Raw genomic sequence first — 24238 nt, forward strand, 5'->3', positions numbered from 1 at the left:
GCACGAGCTCCCCAGCCACCTCTACTCCGACTTCCAGCAGATGGATCCACGCAGCCAGAACATCCCTCCTCGTTCACGTCACCGTTGCTGAGAGGCAGCAGCCTTCCACCCACCAACACGTGGACGAAACCTCGCTTGGTGCAGGTAGGAGAAAGCTTTTCCCCTGAGTGCTGTGAAAATTAGTACTGTCATTAGAAAGAAAGGTCAGCCGAGAGCAGAAGCCTGCCTGGAAAGCGTTTGAGACAAACATCGTGCTGCGCAGGCAACCAACAACGCGTTCCTCCCTTGTTGTCAGGAGCAAGGGCTTTGTCCGTTGTGGGCTGCAAGATCAGATCTTAAACACGCACACAAAAACTCTGATTATTTGAGCATTGCAAAAGTACAAATTACCTCTGAAAGAACGATGAGCCTGGAAAACAAAAAGAACGATTTTCCTACCCATCCCAGAGCGTTATGCTAATTCATATCGTATTATCCACCTGGATACTACATAAGCTGTTGAATAAACACATCCATGTGCCCTTTCATGTCACGTGAGCAAAGACAAGCATGCTGCGTAAGCACCTGACAGTTGCCTGCAACTGAGTCACTCGAACAGCTACACTTGGCAAGATCTGACACGAAATCAGAACTGCAGGTACTTGGAAGCCTGGGCATGCCAAAACGGACAGACCGGCAACAGCGAGTCAGCCACTGAGCCCACGACAGCTCAGCCTGGTGCGCCGGGGAGGAACGGGAGAGTCGGAACGGGGAGGGAGGGAAGGGTCAGCCCCAGGTTCAGGGCCTCCCTTCCCAGCTGCATGGAAGCAGCAGCTGGTGGCAATGAAGGGATCTCATTTCTCGCCCAGTAAACCCAAGCCCTCATCTACTCCCAGCTGTCTATTTTGCAATGAAGGCTTCTCTTCAGCCCCAATGGCGCCAGAAGTTCTTTACCCCTGCTGCGCCAGCTCCCAGCCCGGCATCCTCTCCGTCACCTTCTTCCCCCACGGTGGATCACCGAGCCTGTTTCCTAGCCCCAGAACTTGTGACAAGTAAGGCCTATGTAACGTAAACTAAGGAAATACAACTTGCTCTTGTAATTGGGAGGCAAAGGGACTGAGCAGAAATTAATAGTTTTCCACAAACTGCACCTCAGTCCCCAGAGGACGTGCAATCCCATAAGAAAAACCCAGTTCCTCCAGTGATACTTAACCAGGAATTCATTTTCTTAGGATCCAGTATTACTGAACCTTAGTTATCAACTTCACTACAAACTTAACTTGCCCAAGAACAGGAGCTACAAGAAAACCTCAGAGAGCTACAGCCACTTGCTTTGGTGACTCTTTAGGCATTCCTTTCCAATTTGCTTTCTGGAAATGCTGTTTTCTTTCTTACCAGTGGCTTCGTAAAAGTCCACCAAAATATACTCTTAACCACCCACGTAAACGTGTCCTTGTATGTTTGTGAATCTGCTTCTGCCTTTGAAGGGAACACACTCTCAACCAAAAGCGCTGGTCAGTTAGCACAAAGGTACATGGGACAACTACAGACATGGCTGTGTCCATGTAAATACACCTCTTAGTTGTTAAAACATGATCCGTAACTCCTGCTTTCTAGAAATGATTCCAACAGGGTACTTAACGAGTCATAACATATTTCTACTTCATTATACTCCTGTTTGCTGTCTGTGGCTCTGGAAGAATTGTCACAGACAAATCCACTAAACCAGACCACAGTGCTGGGCTGATAAATCAAACTACTGCAGTCAAAAATCATCTTGAATTCACATACATACGTGTGTCTGTATATATATATATATGCTTGTGTGGAGAAACATATATATATAAATTACATATTTTATATACATATATATGAAAGCCACGAATGATATATGTACATAAGATATATGTACAGATGATGGTATATATAACACTGTACCACTATGACAAATCAGACATAAAAAAATCAAAACAGTTTGACTTGTTAGGAGAAAAACAGAGAGCTTCTGGATTTACTAAAAAAAAGCTTGTAAGGCATCTTGCGATGACTTACAATGAACAAAGAGCATTTGTGTGCATGTTTATGCTCTTTTTCAAGTACAAAGACATTACTAAGTATCACAGTTCAAACCCTTTTCTCCTTTACTGACCTGCCAAAACCTCAGCTGCAGATCGCACAGCTCTCCCAACGCAATGACATCACTAGCACCCGAAGGAACACCGAGAACGCAGCTGGCAGGATAAACACAGCGCTCCGCTCTCAGATGCTGGCAGGCAAAGAGCTCGAGTTCACATGTCAGGCAGACAAGAAAAAGCAGGAGAAGAGAGAGCCAGCGCGCTGCACAGGGCTGTGGAAGCTGCGAGAGCCCAAAGCAAAGCTGCAACAAAGAAAGAACCTCCTGAGCAACAGTAATAGCCTTGCTGCTTTCTCACTTGTGTGCACACCGAGGACAGCTGGAAACCGAGTGCTAGTTCAAAGTCACAGAAACAGCCATCAGAAACATGGACCATCTATCCCCACGAGCCTCAAAACATCTCCTTCAAATTCTAACTGCCTTTGGACAGACGATCCTTTAGCTGCTCAGCCCTGAGCCCAGCCTCGTGGCAGCTATCACTTCAGGGAGGTTTTGAAGGCTCCAGGAAGAAAGCAGCTCATCTCACAAGTAAAAGGCACGCAAAATCCCACAGTGCCCAAATGACAGGGGCGTTAGAGCACCTATCATCATCATAGATTTTGTGGGGTTAGTTTGTTTTGGGGTCATTTTGTTGTGTTGTGTTTGTTTGTTGTGGTTTTTTTTTTTTTTAAGTGACAGAATAACAGAGACAAACAGAAAAAAAGGTACCTTCAGCGTTGTTTTTTGTCCAATTATTCCATAAGTCTGTGCTGAGGGATGAAACAGTAACGGCTGATTCTTCGCTCAGTGCCCCCATTGCTGTGTAATGCAAATAGATGCTTACTGTAACAGAAAAACTCAGAATACCCATTCAAGGTTCATTTCACCCAGAAAACAAGTACTCACTTTACACAATTCTGATAGGATGCAGCTAATTTAAAACATTCTTGCCTCAAACTTCCTTTTGCCACAGCACAATTGTGATGGCGGTGAAACAAACTATTGTTTGCAAATTTCCAAAATAAACATCCATTCTCTTCTCCATTCTATTATCTTACATAATTTACAACACAGATCCCTGTAACACTACAATGTCACCCCTATTTACCAGTCTAAGAGGCTTCTTTTCAAAGAGACTTAATTCTAGTCTACCCATTAAAATCTCATCCAGGTTTAAAATCACTAAAGTAACTCTGCTCCGCAGCATCTCTGCGTGCATCCCACCCCTACCGCTTATTTCCGAAGGAACCGACTGTTGTCCAACAAAGCCGTGGATCTTAGGCCACCGAGAGCCTCCTCCAAACCTACCTTTCAGCAAAATATAGATTAGCATTCCAAATGCCATGGCAAGCAGCTGCTTTAACACCTTCTCTGCTCTTCTTCCCGGCTGGCTCGCTCTGCTTATCTGTCCTCCCGTGTTTTCTCTCGCACTTATACGCCACGGAGCGTCATCCGCTGTTCTCGCCAATCAAAAAAAGGTGCATCTGGCAACAACCTCAGCCCCCGGGGCAACCGCACATTTATTTAGGAAACTACTATTATCTAGCAATGGGATCAGGTTTTCTTTTGAAACTTGGGTTTCCTATTACCTGTGGGCATAATCGTGCATGCAAAGATACAGTTTTGAGGAGAGACCCGGTATCTGCCAGAGCAGATCGACGAAATGCAGCAGAGCAGAGGCGAGCAACATGAAAAATGACGTGTTGTGAAAAACGTGATCTTTCCTTCCCTTAGCAACGTAGGTCTGGTGGGACTTCCAGGAGGACTTTCAGCATCCAGGGTGCCACTGTGGAGTTCAGGGTCCAGGGACCAGCCCCTGCTTCGCTGCTGTTCCTTCCTCTGCCCTCCCTCCACCTCGCTTCCCTGCCACGCAGAAGAGGAACTGCGAGAACAGCCGGTGCCAAGACTGGGAAGCGATCAGACACAAAGATAACGGGTGAAGTTCTCCATCAGTGATTGCCAGCAAGAGGCCTTTGATCGTGAGCTCTGCCGAGCCCGAGGGGCATGCTAATCACTTTTTCTCCAGCCTTTCCGCGCGCACCCCACTGGGGAGCAAGGCAGGCCCCCAGCACAGTGCAGGGTTGGGATGACTGGCTGGAGCTACACGCGGTCGTGCGGGGCCGAAGACAAAAGCTGGCAAAGTACTGGTGCCTAGAAAACACGGAGCAAAAAGGCGTGCAAGCCGCTGCCTCCTATTTTAGGTGATCCCTTCCTTACTCCTGCCACGGCACTGCCACGAAAGCCCAGCTCTACCTTTCCAAGGATGCGAGTAGGCATAGTAAGAACAATCCTACTTTTTACAGACAGCATTCGTAGGTCTCTAAGACGTACCTGTCATGCACATTTCTTACACTAAACCACTCTCCACAGCCTCAAACGCTGTCCAACTTCCCTGGTCGCAGGCCGCTCGGAACCAGTAGGACCCGTCTCTCTGGAGGGTACGTACGTAGCCAAACGCACTGGGGCAGATCACCAGAAAGGCCCAGTTCAATCATGGATGTACACATCAACAACCCGGCTCTCATCAAAGGAGAGCTGCACACTTCACCTCAGCAACAACTTCCTCTTTCTCAACTGTGAGCTCCAAACAACAAAGACATTGCACAAGTTTTATGTTTTAAAACCAAAAATCTGCTGATAAATGCTCCAATAACTGGTCAGCTCAAGTTCTCCCTCTACACTGCGCTCTCCTCAGTCATCTGTAGGATCAAATCTAACCACTTCACATGTTCAGGGAAAAACACAAGCTCGTTATGCACATTTTAATTATGCCTTCTCCTGCTCACGGACCGCATTCCAGGCTTTTCCTTTCCTTTGCCATCCTGAATTGCTGCATGCCTGCACACTGATCGAGTGCGGCTTACGCACTCCGCAGACCAAAAGGAGTGTTTATGGCTACCCGGATAACCTCTGCTATCAGTCCTGAGCAGGGCTGAGTCTCATGAGCCTTGCTTTCAACACGTCTACACAATGGGAGCTTAATCCGGCTTGAATCCCAGAGGTGACTTTGTCATTAGGCAACAGAGCTGGGTGCGGTAGGCCTGGGAGAAGGCTTTCGTGGATCAGGCCGTGCCTCTGTCTGCCACAGGGCGTTCGTGCTTGGCCCGGACTTGACCAGGTCTGGCACACAAGCATGCTTTTTGGGTTGGTTAGTAGGCCCTTCCCTCCGGACGCTCCTTCTGGATGTTCTCCCAGCGAAGAATACTCGCACAGATACACCTGGCAGCTCTGAAAATAGCACGTCGTTGAGTGAAACCTCAGTCTCACCGGCTTTTGTGTAACGCTGACCCATCCACCATGTGGTGGGTGAGAAGAGAAAAAGCTTAAGATGCACAATAAACTGTTTGCAGGACTTGGAAGGGGCAGACTCACTCAAGTGACATAAGTAAACCGCCATAAATTACTATTCTGCAAAAAAACGCAGAGATGATTATAGTTGAGCCGAAGAAAACAAACATACTAAAACAGCAATGTCAACAGACGGACAAAAGTAATGACTACATGCAGAAGACCTCAATTGCCTCCACTTTTAACACATTGATTAAAAATCCAACACAGCCAGCTCCAAAACCCTATTAAAATCTTTCATCAAGACTAACAGAACTGAAGGAGTTTTATTCCATCTTAGCCGATGATGGGTTGATCAGTCTACGTATTATCTCCCTGATTCTCCTAACATTTATGCTACAGCTTGGTACTATATATTTAGTAATAATTCTCTCCACCTCTTTTGTCAACACTGCATTAAACACAACTCTCAAAGTCGACCGTAAGAACAACTGGCACAGGAGTGATGATCCATCTTGGTTTTTTTATTACAGCAAGCGCATTTTTTTGTTTAACGGCAGTACTCTTTGGCCACGTTGTTTTTTCTTCTTCGCTTTTCGAGTTGTTTATAGTCTACTGGCAAACACCTAAGGCTCTTGATGAAAAAAAAAATCAAAGTTATCCCAATTGAGATAAAAACACGAAGAGAAAGTCCAGACTGGCTCCCACTGCCTTCAGTGGGAACTGGGGTTGGCTCTTCACGTCAACAGTTCAACTGGCATCTCAGCAGAAACTCTGCTCCAACTACTACATCGCACCAGACTATTCTAGACCTATCTTGGAACTAAAATTGTTGGGAACAGAAACATACAGATCTTCTTATCCCATATAGCCCTCTCTAAGCAACAAAACATTGCAGCCAAGGATTCACGGGGCTGCGCCTGACATCATGGACTGAAAAAAACACCTTTTGGGCAGTTTCAGAAAAAAAAAAAGAGTAATTAAATGGCTTAAAATTCTAACACAAAGATTTAACCAGGAATGAACTTCTGCTTTTCTCTTCCTCTTCTCCCCCTCCCTTACACATAATGTACATACGTATAGTTTTAACTACATTCTACCTAGTTCAAGCCTGATCTAGCCAAGTCATCTATTCAGAGGTTTTGTGGGATGAGGGTATTATGCACCAAAACATTTTGTCAAACAAATCCAGACATGGAAAAAAAAAATACTTCTGGCCTCAATTCCAGCTACGTTTTCATTCACACCTCATGCATGCATTTAAGGTCAGAATCTCACCAGCATTCAAGTTTACTTGACTATTTTAAAACAGGTACTGAACATCTGCATTCATGTCAGCATTACTCCCTGGCAGCTGCAACAAAAAATTTCCGTCTTGTACTCTTTTCATATTCAAGATTCCTGCTGCAATCTCTACGTGTTTAAAAAAAAGTATTTTTCAAGACTTCAAACTACATCCAGAGAGCTTCGTGACCTCAGAACCCCAATCATATTTTTAGAAGTTATCTGGCATGTTGAAACCTAATCGTTATACTGTCTGATCAAAACTGAGGATCTCAAGCGCTTAAAACATTTCAGTGATTGCACCCCATCCCCAGACACACAGTAAATTCATAATTTCACGCTTCGTTCTTCACGTTGACACACATCATTGACCACCACCAAGGTATCTGCACAGGCTGCATCTTCCGATTCGTTTTTGCTCACAGTAAGTCAGTAGGAGGTAACGCAAAGTGTTTTAACATTTTGTAAACCATCGGGTTCAGTGTACTCCACATGAAATAAATAAATGCAATGTAGAAATAAATATCTTTGTAGTAAAAAATAAATGTTTTGTGTATCAATAAATAGAACAACTTCGATTCTTCTTCCAAGGTAGCCCGCTTGCTCTAGTAAATGAGCTTTTTAGCAACTATGAGCGTGTTCTTCAGAAGCATTGCAACAGTCATAGGTCCCACCCCTCCTGGCACTGGAGTGATAAAGCCAGCCTTCTTCTTCACTTCTAAGAGAAAAGAGAAAAAGGTATTGCTAAGAATGTTTCCAAAACCATTTTTTTCCCCCCCATTTGCCCACATGCGCCTAACTGGTAACGAGCATAAAGGACTGCGACTTGGCAAGTACTGGAGAATATGGGAAAAGGTAGGGCAGAAGTCTTATTCCAGCCATGGCAGTGACAGACCACAGTCAGGACTGGGGCTGCAAGGTAGTTTTCTTCATCTGAATATTATTATCAGCTCGGGCACAGCTCTGGGGCATAGTTTCACAACCTGTTCGAGCTGATCTACCTGCAGCAGGCTGCCCTTTCCTCATGGGAGCAAAACACAGAGTCTGTGGCTGGACAGATGGTAACTTAATCCTGCCAAATTTTGTCAGCCAGGGGCAGTTTTGGACTGTTTGACCTGGCTGACCGGCCGGCCCAGGAATGTTCAAGCGAGACGAGGGCAGGACGATCCCAGGAGGGCAGCACGGATGTGATCTGCCAACTGTGATCCCGCAGCTTCCATACCCAGGAGAGCGCTGGCAGCTGCGGAGCTCGCTCCGTAGGCTGCGAGATGAGCCCCCAAACCGTGTGTGCTCCTGAGGAGCCGCAGGAGTCTGCTCTAACCACCAAAATCGACAGCAGAGCCCAGCAGCAGCTGAGTCACCTGGTCAGCCTCTTGTCCTGGCTCTGGCTTGCACCTTCTAACAAAGGCACTCTACCATCTCCAAAGGGAACTTGAATCCGAAAAAGAGAAAATACAGCTCCCTGGTTGATTTGTTTTGCTGCTTCACAACACGGACAAAAACAAAAACTAAAGTTGTCTTCAAGGAAAAATAGATTCCAGTGGCAAAATTCCCATTGCAACTTCAGCCATAAACACTCAGCTCCTCCAGAAAAAGTTGTTTTTTGGTGTGGCGGGTGTTTTGTGTGGGTTTTTTTTGTGTTTCATTTTAAACCAGTGCTACTGGCATGCCTGTACTGGACTAAGATCTGAAGGTGCAGATCTTGCTGAAGTACCGAACAGAAAGCAGGCTCTGACAGCTGAGTTAGCTGCAGCCACGAACCACGTCAGACCATCCACAGTCAACACACAGCTTAAAGCTTGTGTGAAGAGGTAAATACGTAAAGATTATTTTATTTTTAAGCATTTAACTTAACACCTGTCAAGTCAACCTCTGTGTAAGGAATTAGTATAACGTAGCAATTAATCCTAACTCGATATGCTTATCTACTGTGCAAAATGCAATCAACTGGAATTGCAGGTTACTAGCAAAGGAATTATCTGCAACTGGCTGGGAATTCATCGCATGACAAACTGTAATGAGCAGTTATTTGCTAATAATGGTTAGTCCAAACGGCATATTACTAACCTGATTACTCAAGTGCCACCGTGAGAGGTTTTGGTTTGTTAGTTTGGGTTTTTTTTTGCTTGTTTGGAAAAAAATTCTTGGAAACTCACACTCCACTTCTGAAAGCATTATTTTTAAAAAAGCACACAGATATACACAGAAAACTGAGCAAGCGTAACTCTGACACAAGCACATCCATTTCCACTAAAGTCACTAGAGAACAAAATCTATACCTGGCTATGAGAAGAGATCAAGGGATGGAAAACTAGGCACCTTGGTTTTGGAACAAACAAGATAACTTCCTTCTGCTTTAAGTGTATTCATCTTGAAGGTATGTGGTGCTTCACCGCTGAGAGCAACAAAAACATACTACAAGGGGATTTTAAGAGATGGATATTGGTTTCTTTGGGACAGAATATTCATTGTATTTCAAGCAGGGGGGTTAAATGATTTAAAAAAACCCACTGTCTGAACTGCCCAAGGCAGGGACCTAACAAGAGCATTCGTAGAAGTTGGTGGCCGATATCTCACTGCGCTGAAGAAGAGAAGATTAAGCCTCACTGGACAGATGGTAATAACAACTGGGAGGGTTTTTAATTGCTCCTTTGACCGGTATAACCAGATACACTGTGAAAATATTTGGAAAGATAAATAAATTGTAATGTGGTCCTTTCTACATGTAAATTGTAACAACTGAATTAAGACCTCACATCACAGTTATTCTTAATACTCTCAAACACAAATAATTTTTCTTATAGTTATGCTATTTTGAAGCCCCTCCCACTTGAGACTGGTGTTTACAGTTAATACAGTCACTATGAATTCCCAGATTCACATTGTAATTATTGAAATGTGCCCACATCTGAAGTCAACGCAGTAGTTAACACAGAAAGTATTTTAGGTATTTTAAATTGAAACAAGGTTGTTCCCATGGTGATGTTACATGCCTGTTTTTGTGGTATTATTCAAACTACTCCTATCTTACTTACAAAGAGATGCAATCCACAACCAGACCATGCCTTACCCAAAAAAAGCCTTCTAATGAATATCATGTACAACATTCATCGCCTCCAGTGCCAGCAGCCGTACCCAGCAGCAAACACGCACTACACTGTTTTCACAATTTGGGGAATTTCTCTGCCCATACTCCATCATTATGGAAATCCCTGCAGGTCAGCGGGGCAGAAGATGTATTTTGTGTCAGTTAGCATAAAGCCACCCAGACAGCTTATTCACAACAGCAGATGCAGTTTCTTAAACGTACAACAGGCGTCCACATCGGTGAAACTACCATCTGAAAAATTTCATAGAATCATAGAATCATGGAATGGTTTGGGTGGGAAGGGACCTCAAAGATCATCTAGTTCCAACTCCCCTGCCATGGGCAGGGACACCCTCCACTGCACCAGGTTGCCCAAAGCCTCATCCAACCTGGCCTGGAACACTGCCAGGGATGGGGCAGCCACAGCTTCTCTGGGCAACCTGCTCCAGTGCCTCACCACCCTCAGAGGGAAAAATTTCTTCCTTATATCTCATTGAAATCTCCCCTCTTTCGGTTTAAATCCATTGCCCTTTGTGCTGTCACTACACATCCTTGTAAAATGTCCCTCTCCAGCTTTCCTGTAGGCCCCCTTTAAGTTCTGGAAGGCTGCGATAAGATTTCCACCTGTAAGACTAAATACAGATATGGTGAGCGCAATTTTCCAAGACAAACGCAAGCAATCAAGGGGGAAAAAGAACTTGGCCCTCAAAAACATAAAGAGATTTTGTTTTCCATGTCAAGTGCAGTAGGTCGAAGCACAGTGCCAGGACAGCACTTCAGTGTGACTGATCTCGTGTCAGCAAGCAAGGTGCCGCACCGTCGGTTCCTTCGCAAGGTCTTGTTCCTGCTGCTCAGCCATAGGATAACTTTGTCCCTAGCTTCAACTCTACTTTCTCGAGATGCATGCGGTTCTCCCAGGCATTTCTCTGCCAATCTGGAAAACGCTGGTATGCAAATTAGATGCCTATGGAGGAGGAGCTGCTATTCTGCAGCTTCTGTAGAACCTTAAAATCTTAAGCTTTGATTCTTCAGAAGAAATGAAATGTAGATTGTTTCCTTGAAAAACAGGATCCACTGCTTTGGAAACAGCCCTTCATTCCTGGGTTCCTTTAAAGCTAAGGACATCAGACACCAACAGGGTTAATCACACAAACCGAGGGCAAGTCTCAACCTGACGGCAGTTCTGGGTCTTGTGCATCTGCACTGCGTGATGCGGAGCAATTCCTGCCCAAGCACTGTTTCCACACAGCTTTACTAGGCCCTGTAAAGCGACTCCGGATCACTGCATCCCTGCAGCAGTGCCTCGGTGCCAATCACGTGCTCAGCAATCACCGGAGATATCCCCTGCTCTGCCCTACTCATTCTGGGATTCTTCTCACTACGCCCCGTGGGATACCAACCAGCAAACACCTGCCTCATTTCTCATAGTTCCTTCTTTTTGGTATTATCCCTGTTTCTCTTACTGCAGCTGGTTTAACAGCCATATAAAGGCAAATCAGGGAATTATGGCCCAGTATGCAACCAGTGCTGTAATTCTAATAGAATCATAGATTCATAGAATCATGGAATGGTTTGGGTTGGAAGGGACCTCAAAGATCATCTCGTTCCAACTCCCCTGCCACAGGCAGGGACACCCTCCACTACACCAGGTTGCCCAAAGCCTCATCCAGCCTGGCCTGGAACATTTCCAGGGATGGGGCAGCCACAACTTCTCTGGGAAACCTGTGCCAGTGCCTCACCACCCTCAGAGGGAAAAATTTCTTCCTTATATTCAATCTAAATCTGCCCTCTTTCAGTGTAAATCCATTGCCCCTTGTCCTGTCACTACACGCCCTTGTCCAAAGTCCCTCTCCAGCTTTCCTGTGGCCCCCTTTAAGTACTGGAAGGCTGCAATAAGATCAGCCCGGAGCCTTCTCTTCTCCAGGCTGAACAGCCCCAACTCTCTCAGCCTGTCTCCATAGCAGAGGATGACAGCACATACATTTCTCCTCCAGTAGCACCTCTAAGCCAAGCAACAAAGGCATCTTGGGCAGAAAAATGCAGCATGAAATGATGCACAACAGCTTCTTTGCATTCAGCTAATTAGCACAGACAGGTGGACAGGATATCGCTGTAGCCTTGGGATAATAAGCAGTGGCAGCAGAAATGCAAGATATCAAAGGTTCCTTACTTAGGCCCCTGCACGACACACTCTTCTGCAGAGGAGGACCTGGATGGGGTACCTGCCCTGTGTCCTATCACTACATGCCCTTGTACAAAGTCCCTCTCCAGCTTTCCTGTAGGCCCCTTTAGGTACTGGAAGGCTGCAATAAGATCACCCCGGAGCCTTCTCTTCTCCAGGCTGAACAGCCCCAACTCTCTCAGCCTGTCTCCATAGCAGAGGTGCTCCAGCCCTCGGATCATCTTCGTGGCCTCCTCTGGACCCGCTCCAGCAGCTCCATGTCCTTCTGATGTTGGGGACTCCAGAGCTGAACGCAGCACTGCAGAGAGGGTCTCAGGAGAGCAGAGCAGAGGGGTATAATCTCCTCCCTCGACCTGCTGGCCACGCTTCTTTTGATGCAGCCCATCATTTAGTGGTATCCAGCATACTATTTCGCTGGTTTCCCTACATCCACTATCTACAGTTGTCCCTCATTCGAAGGAAATTCGTAATATATGCCCACCACCCTTCACCATATCCATCATTTGTTAAGGTTCTCTTTTCTACTATTCAGTACCAGGAACCCCTCTCTGCTCCTGGTGGCAGCTTCTGGTAGCTACTACATTGGTGTGTTACTACCCTGCTCTACCAGTCACTCCTGGAAACGGTGCTCCACCCAAAAAAAGCTGTTCCAGTTAAACGCTCTGTGTAAGTGGTTGCTGTATTTCATGTTCCTGGTCCTCGCAGCCCTCCTCCCCTCTTAGCACTATTGCTGTGGCAACGAAGGCCCTATAAAACACGCCAAGTCCACCCACACGTGCATTACTTTGTTCACAGAAACACGTCTCCCTTTCTGTGACTGAAACTGTCTGCCCAAAAGTATCTAAAACGGTGCTAGCAATGACCTAAGGATGCCACCGCTTCTCCTCCTCCCTGTACTTCACCCTCTCTTTCGTGGCTCCCAGAAGCTACAGAACGTCCCCTCCATGGACCGTATATTTTGGCAAATTCTTAACATGACTAGGAGCAAACTGAATGCACTGTGCTGGTTACATACGGAGAGACACATCCAGTTCAAGCTATCCCAGCACTACCAGGCTAGGTATCACAGCGCTTCGCAGGAGACCTCCACACGCGCAGTGTTTCCCTGTCTTGTTCTTTCAGATACCTTGGAACTGCACAGGAAACTATTCCGGACAAAAAACCCACAACAAAGTCCCTTTTTTTGATGCGGGCGCAGTCTGGAGTGTCAAACTGAAGAGGACATGCGGGGATGGTGGAAATCACAAGTATTGTTTAAAGACATTCCATAACACAGCCTGGAATTTCTGGCTCAAATAACTTGTCGGTTGAGCATGCCAAGCACAGAGGCACCCCGATGCCACCACTACCAAGCCAACGATTACAGCAGCTGTACCACTGACACACACCAAGTCTGATACCGCTGCATTTTTGTACGTGAACTGAACAATCTCCTTGCTCCTCCGCATCTACCAGAATTCAAAGGACAGCCAAAGCGTGTTCCTTGCCTTGAGAGCGTGTACCCACGTACATATGCCAGCGGTCAGTCCTCAGCCCTCCGTGGGAAGCACTGTCGAGGGAGGGCAAGGTCTTTGGCTGCGGGTGACTCCACGCAACCCTGTTGCCTAGAGCAGAGGCAGACGTGACTCAAATGTAGATTTTAGAACAGATTCCAAAACGTGAAAACCTATTTTTTGAGCAGCTATCCAATTCTCTTGGCCTGTGGCAGGAATTTTTCCCTGCAGGCACTTCTTAATTTAATCATGAACAACATGGCAACAACGGAAGTGGCACACTTTTGTTGTTAAAGAGATAAAAATGCACTTTAGTGTCTAACCTACCCCCTAGAGATCAGACGATGGCATCTAAGCATTGCTAGGATATGACAACTGAATCAAAACCGTTTCCACCCATCTAATAAACTTAATTTCCACTATGGGAGACTTCCAATCAGATGACCTCGTCAAGTAAGCCATTTCCAGCTATTCTTATAAATCAAATTTAACCTCTGATTGCCCAGTTAAACCTCTGCTCTCCCCACACCCACATTTTTCTACTCACAGCAGAGAATGATGAAACGATAGATATCGGTGGGTAAGCAGGTGCTGTATGTCATGCCAGTCATTTATGTACCCAGCCTTAACCCACAAAAATCATTTTTTCTTAGGCTTAAATATAAAGCCAGCCAAGTGCTCAAAGAGAGGAAAAGGACAAAGTGATTTGCTACATGAACACACTGGCTTCTTCCAGTTCATAACTGCTAAATCAAACGCCTGGCAGGGTGACTGACTGCTGACTATTTAGCACTGTGTACACCAGGACGTCTCCTTCTGTTGTTAGACTCTTGGTGAAACTTTCACCGATACCAACGAACCAACAAAAATTTTCCTTTGGCAATGCACAGTGAAATGCTCCCTGCAGCTGTAGTGGCATAATCCAAGTTGAAGTTCCTCCCTCTTTTTTGGATCTTCCCTCCCCCCAGGTGAAATCCTGAGAACAACCCACAGCAGACATGACGAGACAGATAGAGAGCATTGCTGAAACTCTGAATCATGGCATTGCCCTTCAATCTATTGCGTTCGGCAAGTGTCGCATTTGAAGGAAAACAAACAAAAAGGATACAATTCCATGTTTCAAAAAGTTACAGCTTTTTTCCTCCCGTACCTGCTAAAGCAAACAAAAAATTCTGAAAATCCACTGAACTTCAGTTCAGTTCTGAAAAGAGAAAATACAACCTCTTACTTCTGACAGCACAAGGAAGAAACCAAACGAAACCAAACCAAACCAAAACTCCAGAAGGAATTTTCTGCTGGAGCTCTACTGCACACTTCCAGTTACACGTTTCCAAATGGGAGTAATTCCACTGCCTGTAACAGACAGGTACTAGAAGCAGGAACTAGGGGAGTGATGTAATTACAAATACAGCTGGCTAGAAACATTCTGAATATAATTAAGCTTTGAGACATTATGCCAGCCAAGATGTTAATAACCGTGAAAAAAAAACCCTTGTGGGTGATTTTCATACTTATCAAAATAAGGAACTGTTGAGAACCATTAATAATGCGGGTAAATGCTGTCTAAGCTTCCCACACTCAACTCTGCCAAGAAGCTTTAATTTTCAGCTGCAACAATCCTGCTATTCCAGTCCAGAGCTCCTCCGGAGCAGAGATATTTAATCAAGTTATATCGTAAACTTGCTCTGCAACACATTAAACATAAAAAGATCAATATGTAACACCAATTTTTATCTGTTAGGCTTCCCTGGATCAAGATTTTCAACAGCTTAGGATGAATCCACATTAACCCTTTGCATAAAGGCTACTTCCAAAGCAGAAGTTAACATTTTCACGCATGAGTTTAGAGTGAGAGCGTAAAAGAAGCTGTGGTGCACTATGAATAGTGGGAGACTCTATTCTTGTGAAAGAGCAGAAACTGTTTTTATTGCTTGCTCTTGAAATACTTCAGACTCACAAAGGAGTAAAGAAACCTGGAGACCAGCATCTTCTGCCACCACACTGCCGCAACATCTGGTCTGCATCTCTTAAAGATTGCTGGTATGTGTAATTTAAAGTAACACTTCCTCTCTTAAGTAACACACTATTTCCGAAGAGCAGATACAGGAACATACAGCCTGTTTTAATTCAAGCAAGCACATTGGAGAAAGTTCCTGCAAGAGTTGTCTCATTTGGGACACTGGCTATTCCGAGTATTTCTCAGGAATGAATTCCACACACTTCAATACATTCATCCAACAGGGTCGTGTAAACAGTGTTTCACTGACCTTCGAAGTCCACGTCCCCAACTAATTTGGTCTTCCCTGTAAGAGGATCACGGACATGGTTGATGCCTACGTCAATCACAGCTGCACCTTCTTTGACCATATCAGTCGTAATCAACTTTGGGATACCTGGAATCATCAAGACATATTTGATTAGCATGGCCAGGCAGTCTTAAGTCATCAAATTGTATCAAGGAGTGTGTATGCACGTGTATGTACGCACAAAAAAAGAAGATAATTATTTCACTTGAATTTCTCTTGATACACCACACACAGAAAACAATTATTCCTCAGTTTCACACACTTGGCAATTATTACATGCGTGAAGCAAAAGAAGAAAAAGTGATATTTGTTAATTTTCACTAAATATTTCCAGCTAAGCCTGCAGTCACAAACACAGCCAACGTGACCTCGATGAAGGAAGAACTCGCTGGTTTGTGGCAACGAGTCCCTTTTGTGGCGTTTCCAAAGAAAAGCGGGGCAATAACGATGCTCAGCGAGCCACGAGAAACCGTTAGTAATGTCAGAGGTGGGCTCATCCAGAAGTGCTGTCGACTGCTGGAGCAAGCCGTGTACGTTACCACTGCAGCGTTTTCTTCAGCCTTTGCTTTTTTCATACCTGTACTGGATTTGTGTTCCTCTTGACTTCTCTGATTTCTCGTACACTTTACTCGTTAGCTGCGTGACATTTCGAGCAGGTACTTGAATAATGAACATGAAGTACACTAAATACCACTGCTACAGAAAAACCCACAAACTGGCATGGTGAGAGAGACTGATCTATCCTGCCATCTTATTTTTCGATTCCTGCCATTTATAAGCAAGAGAAAGACAAGAAAAAAATATAATGGCCAGCTCAGATTAACAGCATCAGCTCAACCTGTAGGAGAGAAGCAACTGCCTTGCAAGTAAAACTTTCTCCACGTGATCTTCTCCTAAGTGAGCAAGAAAAACGTAGTTGGTAGAAAACCCGTTGGGTAACTGTACCCAGGCAAGAGGCTTCCATGGTAGTCTCTCAAAACAAAAGCGCGTGCAGAGGGAGCACTGGGAGAGCCAGGTGTTGGTCTACAACATCACTGGGGCGATGGTAGAGAACATTTATTATTTAGTAGTGGCACAAGGTGCAGATGACTCAAAGCTGGAGACAACTTCAAACCGATAAGCTTAGATTTCCAGAGCCACTGGAAAAAAGGAGTAGAGCATCAAAAGTCATTTGACATGCAACCAGGAGGAAGGAAAGACACCACGTTTACACACAAATAATGACCCCTCACAAACGTCAGACAGCAAACAACTGGTTCGACAGTAATATTCAGGAAAGGAATTTGGGATTAGGTCCCAAACTGAACACGGACCCAATCATGCGACTCTCAGACACACACAGAAGCCCTCATCTCTTCAACGTACGACATCAGCTGGGATATTCTTGCTGTGGGTATTAGACTTCTCTAATCTGTCTGTTCACATCTCTAAAAAAACCAAGAACCGTGAGGATTATGAGGAAACTTTGCAAAGAATTAACCGTTTACATCTCCTGAAAGCCTTCAAGGATATGAAAAACTCTTGACAGAAGAAGAGGAACGATGCCTTTTTTCCCATGACCATGGTCAATGTGACACAGAATAACAAACTAAAGTTTTGTTTCCCTCGCTGCAGTGTCCAGAACTTTTTCATCACAAGAACAGAGGAATACTGAAGTAAGCAGTCTGAGGAGAGAACACAAGTCTCTCCCATTGGAAATGCGAAAAAAACGACTGAACTAGTACATACAAATTATCATTTTTGATGCACTAGTATGGACTGGATGGGCTTTCAGAAGATCATTCTCACTCTGCTTTTCTACCATTTCACACAGACATAGTAAAGAGCAACCAGAAAGACCTCCTACATACAAACGTTACTGATGCACAGAAGACACCGCCGTGTCTCTTGTACTCCTTAGATAATGAAGCCATTGACACTTATCAAACACATTTACCAGAATTTGTTCATGGATGCCAGCCTGACACTGGATCTGGGACAGCTGAGGCTTTTCTATGTTACTTCCTACTACTAGCGCAGAGAAAAAAGAAAAAAAAAAAACCACTCAAATCAAAAGCTGTGCAATGGGTTTGGGATCGGTTTAGGTTCAAGAAACACACTTGACTAACAAGCAGTTTTAACCATGTTACCAGTAACACCAGTGTGTGACACTGACCTCTCACAGGGGAGCTTCTACAAAACACCATGTCCTGCTCTTTATAGCAAATTGGGAGACCTTCACACCTTGACCAAAGAGGGTCTGGCCTCAGCACTGCACCCCTTCATCACCTCTCAGTAGGCTACATCTGTGTGGTGCCCCGGGGTACGATTTTTTTGCTACGAGGAAACTCCAGCTAAAACAGACTGCTGCAACAAGCCACCTCAGCTTTTTCATATGCACCATGTTTCTTCAGCACGTTTAAAGGTAAAGCATCCTGGTATTCATCACGAAGATGTTTAACAGTCAGGACCCAGAAAACCTAAAAGGTCACTTCAAGTTTCAGATAAAGACCCGAGTCAATGGCTATACGCTTCTCAACAGCTCAGGTCAGCTATCTATACAGATACACAGCAAGAGACACCAAAACAGTTTAGGTCTTGCAACGTCTTAAGCACAGAAACAACTGCAGAATTACACACAAAAGCTGACCTGAGTCCTGCTGAAGAGGGTGGCAAACCACTACTTTCTAAGGCAGTAGTCCTGGCCGGTAAATGCCTTCCACTTTGTAAACATCACTGCTGCATGGTATTTCAATGCAAGCAGCACCACACGTTGACTTTGAGGAGATCAATCTCATCTCGCTCCCCTGATGTGCTGAAGCTAGAGATAACACTTCTATGGCGTGCCACAGCTCCGCCTGATGCACAGAAGACCTCCCTTTCAAGAACGGGAGCTCAGCAGGACGCTTCTCTGCAGAGAGAGGGTCTATCTTGGAACAAACGGACTAGCACTGTGTTCCAAACAGCACCATGGAGTGTGACCAGGCATCTCAATGCTTATGCCCAGACAGTTACGACAAACGAAGGGTCCACTGGACTGTTAAGGTAACGCAGTGTCTGAGACCTAAGTCACTGTGTGCTACCGAAGAGCCCAGAGTACCAAGTCCTTACACACCACGTGCACTGGCCTACCAGACCTTAACTGCAAGAGCGGCAATATTTTCTCTGCATTCCCTTTAAATGACCTCGTACATTTCTTGCCTACGGGAAATTCCAACTTTGAAACTACAATTTCCCTTGCTTCTTGAATGATTTCATCAGTTCTTTGAGGACTGCTCATTCCAGTAAGAGACTACATCCAAAGGGAGAGTCTAAGCTCCCATCCTCCCCACCAAAGCAGCTTCCTCTCAGGTGGAGAGATGAGAAAGAGAAAAAAGAAAAGAAAGCAAATCCATGTGGTTTAAGACTGAGAGAGTTGGGGCTGTTCAGCCTGGAGAAGAGAAGGCTCTGGGCTGATCTTATAGCAGCCTTCCAGTACCTAAAGGGGGCCTACAGGAAAGCTGGAGAGGGACGTTTTACAAGGGTGTGTAGTGATAGGACAAGGGGCAATGGATTTAAACTGAAAGAGGGCAGATTTACATTAGATCTAAGGAAGAAATTTTTCACTCAGAGGGTGGTGAGGCACTGGCACAGGTTGCCCAGAGAAGCTGTGGCTGCCCCATCTCTGGAAGTGTTCAAGGCCGGGTTGGATGAGGCTTTGGGCAACCTGGTGTAGTGGAGGGTGTCCCTGCTTATGGCAGGGGAGTTGGAACGAGATGATCTTTGAGGTCCTGTTCAACCCAAACCATTCCATGATTCTAAGACTGGAGTTTTACTGGTACAGAAGAGCTTTGGCTCCATTTAAAGTGCTGGACCACAGCCAGTTGGCCATTTACATACAGGCAATACAAGAACCTTCTTGGCTCTTCATTTCTCACTCCCCCATAGGACACAAGCTTGAAACTCTGCTTCTAACGTTGAGCAAGCCGAGACCTCAAATTCTTTCCTGTGCCATTTGATAACATCTGGCTGCGTCTACTTCATCACACTCTGATGCAATCAACCGTAAGGCAGCTGGTAATTGGATAATGCCTCAGTCTTGGGGGGGGGAAGTGATGCGTGTGCGATAGGGATGGAAGCATATTAACGGAAGCTGCACAGTTACACCCTTTGTAAAATGGTTTGATAACAGGCCAAATACTTAATAGCAACAAATAAACTAAACCAAACCAAATGAGCACATCTATTTACCTAAGCCTACTTTACATACCAAGTAGGAAGAGATAAGCGTTAGAGCAGCTATTCCTAAAATGCACTGACTGAAGAATGTGGGAAAAGCTTTCTCCAGTAATTTTTGTAGGAAGTGATGAATCACATTTTCAGCAAGAGAGAAACAAAGCCCTACCTAACACCAGCTGAGGTATGAGGACTGTAAAACAGCGATCACCTGAGAAAGCTAACCAGCCACTACCTGAATAAGAGTCTGACAGATCACCAATTCCTACTCAAGAGAACCACAAATCAGGTGCCAGGGGACAGCACAAGCAGTCCCAGAAGAATTTTATCTGGTGTTTGTCACCTCTGTTCCTTCTCCTCTCTACCCCTTCTCCATACTCTCAAGGCAGGGTGGAAAGCCAAGACAGGAGAAGCAGCAGGTGCCTACTGCCTCCATCACCCCCCTGGATGTACTGTGGCAGCCATACGAGCACCACAGGTAAAGCTGCACCTACTCTTCTACTACAGCTCTGGCCGACAGCAAAAGAACAGACTCTTTGGGATGTCTGCAGAAGCAGGGAGAGCGGGCAAAGACAAGGAATGCCTACAGTGAGATGCAAAGTGCCAGATGTGCTTAGGAGGAAACATTATGCTTTGGCTAGAAATGCAAGAGCTGCACGGTACTGAAAGAGTTTAGGAAGCTCCACCTGGAAGCAGAGACATAGATTTTAGGGAGGGGTAGGCTGGACAAGAACACTATTGTTGGAGCTTATGATGCAAGGAGCTGGGAGGGAACGAGAGGGAAGGGATAAAATGCACGGAGAGTTACAACCAAAGTAAGCAGGGAAACTGAGGTCCCAAGGCTGGGGGAGAATGAGAGAGAACATATGAAGATGGGTAATCTGAAACTCAATAGTCGAAACAGAAGCACCTGATTTCAAAAAGCCACGAGTGCAATTGAACAGAAAACTCCTCAGAGATAGGGTACCACATCAGAACAAACAGACTCGCTGCAGCGAGCCACCAAACCGGGAGCCTGAATGCAGATGGCTCTCCTAAAAGTGTGATGTGGGAAGGGAAGAATGACAATAGGAATCTTCATCTTATAGGCAGACACACACAAAAAGCTGTTTTTCATTTGCACATCTCGCACGGTGGCCTATGACAGCAGCTGTTTCTACCTGGCAGACTAGAAGTTACCTTCTTTGCAACGCTCACTGAGCAGGTCACGCGTTTCCGGGCAACGCGTGATCACAAAGGTACAACGTGCACTGTTCTCAAGTAAGAAGAGGAACTTTGGAGGGATTCCACCTTTATCAATTGTAATCTTGCCCAGAGCATCCACCGGGGCAGGGCTGCATACTGTTTGCACAATCTAGCCCTGGGTTTTTTCGTCATTCCAAGTGTATCTCGCGTTGTGTAACAAGTGTCGTATCACACTCCTGTCACAAACGACACGAGGGAAATAATGTGAATAACAAACACAGCTGAATCGCTACTGCGCCGTCTAACTACAAGCGTAACCGATGACAAACTATGTTCAGCATAAAAGTCAGAAGTGATGATTAAACTGGAAGCAGTGAATTTGGATGGGAAGTTATCAGTTTATTTCCAGTTAGCGCACACGTTGTTATCTCTCACCCACAGTGCGTGAATTCTGGTCAAGCCCACAGTTGAGCAATCGCACGTGGGACAATTGGGATGCTTCTTGCTCCTGACCTGGCTTAAGAAAGAGAGAGTGCAGTTAAGCCCTGAAGCAAAGGACAGCTCCCTTCAACAGGAAGGGATGAGCTTTAGACAGGCATCTGTCTGTCTTCATCTAGAAAATAAGAAAGCAAGACTTTGGTCTTGAGGATGATGAAGAGGGAGGAAGGGAGGAGAAAAGAGGAAAGACGCAATCCTCTTGTAGTCCTCCAAAACGGTACGAGAGAAGGGGGATTTCCTGAGCTGCAAGGGGACACAGAATTTTACCCAGATTTAATAAGTTGGAATGGTTGGGTTTGTTTTATTAAATTAACTTATACTTCTATTTGTAACACCTGTAAACAAAAACCAGAGGTGGCTCTGAAGCAGAGCTCTGCTTGTTTCTTTGTTCTAGAGTAGTCAAACCGCAAGGATTTCACTCTGCGTTGCTTTACAAACATAGTCACTGGTCTGCCAGACCCCTTTCTCTAGGCAATTACCCTTCTCTTCCTCTTTACATGAGAAGAGTGAAAGAAAAAAATAAAGTAAAAATTTAGCCATTAATAATGTACGTTACCAAAACTACCAGTTAATTTGGCAAGGTTGCCCTTTGTCGTAACAGCAAGGGAATGATACCATTGTTTTATGAATGCAGCCTCCAGCTGATGTAAAGAAACCCTCCTGTCAAAATTTAAATGACTCATGATTTTTGCACTGCAGAGAATGTTTTAATTTACATAATTATACCTGTATAAACTATGCACTGACTGGTTCCCAATCTGGAGTTCACTCTGAAGTCTCCCTAAGGGAAAGGTGTCACATGTGACGAGAAAGAGTTTATGAGTCTGCAAATGTGAAGGGCAAGAACAAAGAGCCAAATCACCTGCCCTTCTTACAAGAAATCCTCCTGAGTGCGAGCACGAGCAGCCATCGCTCGGTGAGACGTGAAACAGCGAGTAGTGCCACCACCACGGCCACCAACGGCTACTTTTTACGTTTTAAACGTTGTGACTGGAGTATTAACAACACCGAGTATTACCTGCAGCTACTATTACGATGTCGGCAAGCTGCGTGTGGATCTTGAGCTGCTCTTTCGGTGTGTATCTGTGAGAAATGGTCACTGTAGCATCACCTGAAAGGTAAGAGATTATCGATTAATCGTCACACACAAAACACCTAGAGAGCATTTATTTTTAGGTGCAAATGACTGACCTGGGTACATTAACAACAGTACAGGTGATCATTACGTTTGTCTTGGGATGCATCCTTTTTTTCAGTGTAGGCAGAACACTTAAAATACCTGCTGCTTACACATGGAAAACCGTTTGTTCCTGAAAGTTCCTACAGGATGAATTAATTTACACACTGCAGACTAACTTACTCCTTCATCAGCTTCGTTACATGCAGTGGAACAACACAAAGCAAACCCAGCACGGAATGCAGTGTCTACCTTGTGAAGCACAACGTGTGTACTGCGCTGATCCCGTCGTTTGTCACAAACTACAGCTTCAAGTACGAGATCACCATGCTCAGATCTCTGTCCTCACCCACTTCTGTCATTCATCTGTCCTGAAGCTCCCCAGATACTCACCTTGGCATTCTGTTGTACGGACAGTCTTCACTGTACCTGCGACCTAACTTCATAACAGCCTTTCCTTTCAGTCCAAGTTTAGTCTTGGGCCTGTGTTTTTGGCAGATTTTGAGTGCTCAAGGAATAATTGGTAATTCAAGTTCAGTGAAGCGGCACTATTTCTTAACACGGCTGATCATCTGGCCAACAACAGGAGATGAGAAGGAGGCTCTTCTCTTTGTAGGGCCTAATTGCACAGGGAATAAGTCTAGTAGCTGTGACAACAAGGACGCTCCTGGGCCAAGTGTCTTTGCTTAGAAACCCTGCTGACCGATAATCGCATGCAAGGGTCAGACAGCAAAATCCCTCTCTTGACCGGAACGCTACCAGATTTCATCAGGGAGAAACATTCTTGAACATACATGCAGAACACAATCAACAGCAGCATCACTATTTAAAAAATTCCAATTGGATCAATCTGAGAAGGTTTATCACTATAACCACTTAAGGACTCAATATATCCAATGCATGTATTTTTCTGCACACTTAAAGCTTTCCAAGTCATCATTTTATGTAGCTCAAGAAAAATAACAGGAATGGAAAAGACTGGACAAAAAGGTGCTCAAATTTTGGCAGGTGTCCTACCATGTCTTGTATCTCCTGATAGAAAAAAACAGCTGAACCCTTATTTCACACCAGAGTAGGAAGTGTGTGAAGCTATCACAAATAGAAGCACACATCCTTCTGGGCAAATTCCAAAGATTTGGGTCCTGCTCCTGCATATATCCACGCTTCTTGGCAAGAAGCTACAAATAAACCCTCCAAATAGGACATGAAAAGCCTTGTGCTGTTTGATGGAGATCCCGAAGAGAGACCACTACACAAAAAACATAACGTCATGGGGATAGAGACTGAAATCTCATTCTGCATCCAATGGCAAGCGTGGTGATTCCTCAAGGACTGCCCAAGAAAATCGTAAAGATAATAGCTATCAAAGGAGATTCCTCCCAACACTCTGACTGTCAACTATCTGTACTGCACAGTGTCCAGGTGTTACATCCCTCCATCTTCACCTTCCA

At 45.1% G+C, this 24238-nt stretch overlaps 1 protein-coding gene across 2 annotated transcripts in view; it reads right to left on the reverse strand.

Moving 5' to 3' along the window:
- The window catches only part of LOC104374706 (bifunctional methylenetetrahydrofolate dehydrogenase/cyclohydrolase 2, mitochondrial), a 78283-nt gene that overhangs the window by 36401 nt on the left and 17644 nt on the right, over window positions 1-24238 (reverse strand). The window contains exons 6-8 of one of the 2 annotated variants that reach the window (XM_086611843.1): window positions 22629-22721; window positions 15695-15820; window positions 2822-2935 (exon numbers count right to left, since the gene is read on the reverse strand). In XM_086611843.1, coding sequence (XP_086467969.1) covers window positions 2822-2935; window positions 15695-15820; window positions 22629-22721 — 333 coding nt within the window. The remainder of the gene's footprint in view (window positions 1-2821; window positions 2936-15694; window positions 15821-22628; window positions 22722-24238) is intronic. The other variant, XM_086611842.1, reaches the window with a different exon arrangement.

Source organism: Tauraco erythrolophus, chromosome 5, assembly GCF_009769465.1.
Source record: "Tauraco erythrolophus isolate bTauEry1 chromosome 5, bTauEry1.pri, whole genome shotgun sequence".
Classification (NCBI taxonomy): Eukaryota; Metazoa; Chordata; class Aves; order Musophagiformes; family Musophagidae; genus Tauraco; species Tauraco erythrolophus.